We start from the raw sequence: 6,093 nt of genomic DNA, 5'->3' as shown, positions 1-6,093 counted from the left end.
AAAGTAAAATAAATACCATAGATGTTGGAAATTAGGAAGAAAAACAAAACAAAAGATGCTGAAATACACAGAAAGCAGACAGCATTGGCAGGGGGTTGGGAAGGAGTCATTATTTCAGGTCAAAGAATTTTTCACTTGAGACATAAGAGCATGTTCGGCTTTTTAGATCTCTTACATGCATGCCAAAGAACAGAAGAGCTCCTTATACCATATCTTCACTGTAAAGTTAACTCTTGAGGACAGTGCTGCATTGAAGCTTCACCCTAGAACTTATTGCCAAATCTACAGGATATTCCAAACTTCCTCATATTCTTCCATTTGACTTGACAGTACAAAAAACTGGATCAGATTGGTACCAAAGACCAAGTGTATAATTAAAAGCGCTCTCAGATACCACTATTGAACCACTGTCTCAGCACGTCGGAGTCACTTTAAAGTCAGTGCCTAAAGTTCAACAGGCCCCAGTAAATGCAGAGTTTGCATGTTACAGATCTCACTGTCAGTATTAAAACTGAATTCAAATGGTATGCTAATCCCACTAAATAATCACATGCCCAACTGTCCAAAAGTTGTTCTTTTTAATGCTAATAGTTTGGCTTTGCATATCTTACGGAAATTTGATTTTTTTTAAAGAAAAAGGCATCTTCAGTCATCAATACAGATACAGAAATTTTAAGTTTATTACATTTTCCTTTTCCAAAAAACATTATATGCAATATCCAAAATGATGAAAATGTTTACTCCTTATTTACAAATGTACAAAATTGTCACATAAAATGTACATTAGATAAAATATGTTGAGTAAAATATAGAAATGAAATCTGTTCTGCTTCAAAGTATAGAATATTATAAAATTAATAATCATTATTGCACAGAAACCACGGAGTGATATTCAGCGATATGAGGGAGAAATTGTTACCTGACCTTTGACAATACCGTAAACCTGAACTTGCACTTCTTCGTATCCAGTGACAGAATTTATTGCATAGTTTTCCACTTCGCAAAATCTGGCTGCCAGTCTGTGAGCACCGTCTCGTCAAGTTTCTTGGTTTATATATAGAGCAAGCCTTCTGTACCTGGACTCTCCCTTTGTACAAAGGAATTGAGCTTTTGGACGAACTGTGATCTGCTTGGAGTCGTTGTAAGGCACATGGAATAGCAAAGTTTATATTTACCCTGTTTCATGTTCTCCAATGATTTCAGTGGATCACGGGCCACTCGGGGCTCTTTGGAACGAACCTTGACGCTTTGCATCGGCTACCTCAGCAGATAGATTCCACTTCAGGCCAATATTATTCACCAGGACACTTGGGTATATTAGTTCCTTTGCACGCGCCCAAGGGTGCAGAGTGAAAGGCAGTGAGTATATTTACAAGTAGAAGCCCTAGAGTTGTTCCATGCCATGTTGTTGTTTAACTACAAGTGTCTTTTCATATGTAAAGCCAAGTGATCGGATCTGGAAAATGCTCGGTCGCATTTGTGACACTGGAAAGGACGATGTCCCGTATGTTTTCTATAGTGTCTCGTCAGTTCATCAGAACGAGCGAACTTCCAGCCACAGCCTTCCCAGTCACAGTGATAGGGTTTCTCCCCTGAAACAAATGAGATCATCACGGTAAGGGCTAACTGGTGGGGAGCATAATATAGACAAAGAGACAGAGCGACAACTAGAGCGATATAGGCAGATTGTCAAGTTTATTGTCTTAGGCATTCATACTCAGGATATAAATGCCATCAAAATTAGATTTTTTTTGTCAGCAGCAGAAGCAGACAGAAGCAGAGACTCGAATGCACACATAAAGCAAGAGAAAGATTAACACACGCGTGCTTGCTTGCAAAGAACACCAAAACACGACGGAGGAACATACTCAGACACAAACAGGCCACAAACGAGACACTGACATTGGCACCGTCTCTTTCGCACTTCTAATGACGGGTCTTTGATCAGATTTTATATTAAAAAAATTCAGATCTCCAACTTCTGCTGCCTGTAGATTGATTTCCAGTGCCATTCTGTGGCGATCACCGCATTAGGGTTTCTTAAACTTCTCATTATCTGCAGAATAGTTACAGCATGCCGCAGCTCCTGCTGCATTCTCTCAATAGTATACAAAAAAAGGGTTTAAAGGGATAATGGGTAAAACAAGACGAGACCACAAAGTCCGAAGTAGAATCAAACTTCTACTCGTGGTTTGAAAAACCTGGTGAGAGCGGGGAAGTCAGGGCTGAGGGAGAGGACAGAAACAGGCAAAACTTGGGCTGAAAATAACTTAAGGACCCGGTACATCAGAAAGAGTGTGTTAAATATATATAAGGAAAAAAATTACTGTACACATTTTGAAAGTTTAGAAATTTTTTTTCAAATTCAAATGGATAAAAATCAGCCACCGACTTGAATAAGTCTGCAAACACCTTGCAGGACCCCATGAACCGTGTCACATTGTTACCTGCATGCGGGGTTTGGGGTGTGGGATTTGTACTAATCCAGCCCACTAGGTATGACACTGCATTGCAAACCTAAACTGGGCCCCGGGGCAGTCTACTTCACATCAGAAAAATAAAACTTAGACTATTAACGTAAACCCTTGATATATTGGATTAGTTTATTGTTGACACATGTATTGAGATACAGTAGGGAGAAACACAATCTGTTGGAGGCACCCAACATAGAACACAGAACATAGAATACAGCACAGTACAGGCCCTTCGGCCCACAATGCTGAGCCGACACTTAAACCCTGCCTCCCATATAACCCTCCACCTTAAATTCCTCCATATACCTGTCTAGTAGTCTCTTAAATTTCACTAGTGTAAATTCACTGGAGTAGCATCTGCCGGTGGGAAATGATCGCTCAATGATAACATTCATTGGGACATTCCCAAATTCCGTTCCTCCCGCAGATGCTGAGCTCTTCCAGCAGATTCCTCTATCTGCAGTGTAATGTATCTCCAGTGAAAAGCTGTTGTCCTGCGAGCCATCCATACAGACGATACCATGCATAATTACAACGAGGCCATAAAAAGAAAACAGAATGCAGAATGTGGGGTTGCAATTAGAGAAACTGTAGCGAAGGCAGACAAGTAAAAGTGCAAGGGCAGCAACCAGGTACATTGGGAGATCAAGAGTTCATCTTTTAGCAGATATTTTCTAATCAGTGGATCATAGAGCAAAGGGCAAGGAAACAAGCTCAACCTGTCCACGCTGACTAAGATAGTTTCACTTGCCACATTTGGCCCATAGTCTTCTCAAGCCTCCCCAGTCAAGTGAATGGGCCACGAAGCACAATTCTAGGTGTTCCAATTTCAAAGATGAAAGTAAGCTTATTATCAAAGTAGTCCCTGTCACCATATACAACTGAGATGCATTCTCTTACAGGCATTCACGGCAGAACAGAAATACACGCAAAGACTGACAAACAGCGATGTGCAAAACAAAAACAAAACTGTGCAAATGTATAAAAAGCAAATAATAAAAAATACTGAGCCGTAGAGTTTCAATAGAGGGACTGAACGTATCGGTAAGAGGGGAGGGGGTTGGTGGTCGGAGGAGGTACCTGTGTGTGTCCGAAGGTGAGCTTTCAGGTGGGAGCTTTTGGTGTATGTCTTCCCACAGCCGGCATAGTCACACGTGTGAGTGGCCACCCTCTTCCTGGGCCAGGAACGGCGGCCTCTCTTTGGCTTTTCTTCTCGAGGTGGGTACCCCGAGGGTAAGAGCTCTAAAGGTGAAGAGGGAGGGGCAAAGCAGGTCAGCATCGCTCCTTCAACCGAGTGCTGCAAGGGTAACGGATCATTGAAAAAAAAATGATGTTAAGACTGACCTTGATACGGGAGCGCGGTTTGATCCTGGAAGTGAGCGTAACTGCCCGCCGGGCTGAAGGTCTGCTGCAGAGGGATGTTGGCGGCTCTCTGGGGCGCCAGGAGCTGAGATGAGTTGCACGGCCTGCTGAGAATGTCCTCTGAAGCCAAGGACGAGGTCACCCTGCTGCTAAACCCGTCCTGATTCTGCCTCGGTTGGCAGGCTTGCCTGTGACTGGGTCCAGGCACTTGAGATGCAGCGACATGCCCGTCCAGCTCTCTCCCCATTGCACATGTGGCACTGACGCTGAGCGGCTCCTGTTTGACTTTCTGGCATACCTGCTGAAGGTGGTTCAGGTGCGCGTCGATGGGCGGAGTGGGCTTGGCAATGTGCACCGCCTGGCTGTAATCCCCCGCCTCCGCCGCTGTCCTCAGTACGAATTTGCCATGCAGGCTCCTGGGGTGGCAGTAACTGGGGTCCAGGTCCGGTCTCAGCAACTCGGCCACAAGACTCCCACCACTCGGCGGACCCTCGCCGATATCCGTAATGCTGTAAGACTCTCTTTGATACAAGTCCGCGGCATTCCCCGCTGTGTTAGTCATGGGGCAGTTGAAATTATTGGCAGTGTTTCCCATCGTTTCTGAATTCATCGTGTTCGATAAAATAAAGTCTAGGTCTAACAGCTCGCTTAACTCCTCGTCCTCCCTTCTATACCCCAGGTTCTGGCAGTCGCTCTCCATGGATCGCCTCAGATTAGTCATCTCTCCCCTCCATCTCTGCAACAATGAAAAAGCAGTTTTAGTTTCAATATATTGCTTCGTGTTTAAATATAACTCAGCACGTAAAATAAGTCAGACATTAACACCAATGTTTAATATTACTGGGGAATTACACATACACAACGTATCAACGCTTACGTTTTGAACATCGCTAAATAGCATATATATGTATAAAGAAATCTTTAAGGTAACTATGATAATTAATAAATATTCAAACTTTACAAACTATCTGAACTGAATTCCAAGTGTATTTAGTGGGAACTGAAATCGATTGCCCGCTGTCAACTTTCGACTTAAAACTTTTACAGATGTACAATTGTTTTATTTCGTTCGATAATGAACTGTTGCATATTCACTAACTCTCTGCGCTTACATTATACGCCGCGTGCTGTCCCGTCGGTGTTTCCACACTCTTCGCGTTCGAGCTGGTGGCGAACGTGTTTATAGGTGGGAGGACGGTCCCGGACAGAGCCATGTCAAACTCAGTCTGCGGCCGCCTGCATGAAACACATGAAATCTGTCAGCTTTATACGGCCTTCCTCCGCTGCATCCCGGAACCATAAGTGTCCCACTAAATTGTGTACTCAGACATATTAAAAGAAGACCTACCTCATTAATACTGAGCCGAGCAATTGCAAAACCTGCGAACAGGGAGCACCTGCTCTAGGGACGGCCGGGGCATGGAGTGCGATGCCTTCTTACAGGTCTCTTATTTTGAGCCCGATCGCAGACACACAGAGGTGGAAAGACAGCTGGGGCTTTCTAATGCAGGAGGGACATGCCTATGCATTCACTCCACGGGGACGGCAGCATTGCCGGTGCTGGGCTAGCTCTTGGTATTCCTTGGGATTTACTGTTAATGCGGTATTTGCGGATCTTCCTGACGCCGCTGCTAGCTGTAAGGTAGCGCACGGCCGGCGTCCCTGGAGCGCAAGACTGTCAGAAGCAAGCCGCACCGCGCTCCCTTATTAAATCTCCAAGGACCCACCCTCCGCCCCAATAAGCCACTGCCGTTGCCGTTGCTGTGGAAACTCAGTGGCAACAAAAAAATAACCAGTCGACTGGCAGCAGCGAAGCAGCGCAGGATTGGGCGGTGCCCGCTAACGTTTAAATGGATCCCCACCCCGTTCATCTCCTGCGTCACGGTGACGCGGCAGCCGGAAGGAGCTTGTAACTATTTGGAAGAGAAAACAGTGGCAACAGGAGCCGCTGATTGGTCTATTGTTTGTACGGCTTTATTTACCCGCCATGTGTCGAGGAGCAACAAACTTGTTTGGGATAAATAAAGGCGTTTTACGTTCGCTGCAACAGGAATTGCCTTCTACAAAAACGGGCACTTTTATTGAGAAATGTAATTGATATTAACGTGCTTTTATTTGAGAGCAACCCATTAGCAGGTGTCAGGAGCCGCCACAGACCGTGCCCAGTTTTTGCTCGCACGGCAGCTGTAAAGTCAGATGTTGAAGAGTGAAAGAGTGCTTGTTTTAATCTTTGTTGCATTTGCTCATAATATGCTGA

The 6,093-nt window shown here is 44.7% G+C and overlaps 1 protein-coding gene across 1 annotated transcript; it reads right to left on the bottom strand.

The window, feature by feature from the left end:
• Positions 1–656: 656 nt before the first annotated feature.
• Positions 657–5,532, bottom strand: LOC132396784 (Krueppel-like factor 4). Its single transcript, XM_059974692.1, has 5 exons — positions 5,185–5,532; positions 4,949–5,072; positions 3,819–4,572; positions 3,555–3,716; positions 657–1,592 (listed from the first exon to the last, which is right to left on the bottom strand). Exons 1-5 carry the CDS (start codon positions 5,187–5,189, stop codon positions 1,417–1,419), a joined length of 1,221 nt encoding a protein of 406 aa, XP_059830675.1. The 5' UTR covers positions 5,190–5,532; the 3' UTR covers positions 657–1,416.
• Between the last annotated feature and the right edge of the window lie 561 nt (positions 5,533–6,093).

Source organism: Hypanus sabinus, chromosome 7, assembly GCF_030144855.1.
Source record: "Hypanus sabinus isolate sHypSab1 chromosome 7, sHypSab1.hap1, whole genome shotgun sequence".
Classification (NCBI taxonomy): domain Eukaryota; kingdom Metazoa; phylum Chordata; class Chondrichthyes; order Myliobatiformes; family Dasyatidae; genus Hypanus; species Hypanus sabinus.
The sequence above is the reverse complement of the archived record's forward strand: the minus strand, read 5'-3'. Positions and strand labels throughout refer to the sequence as shown.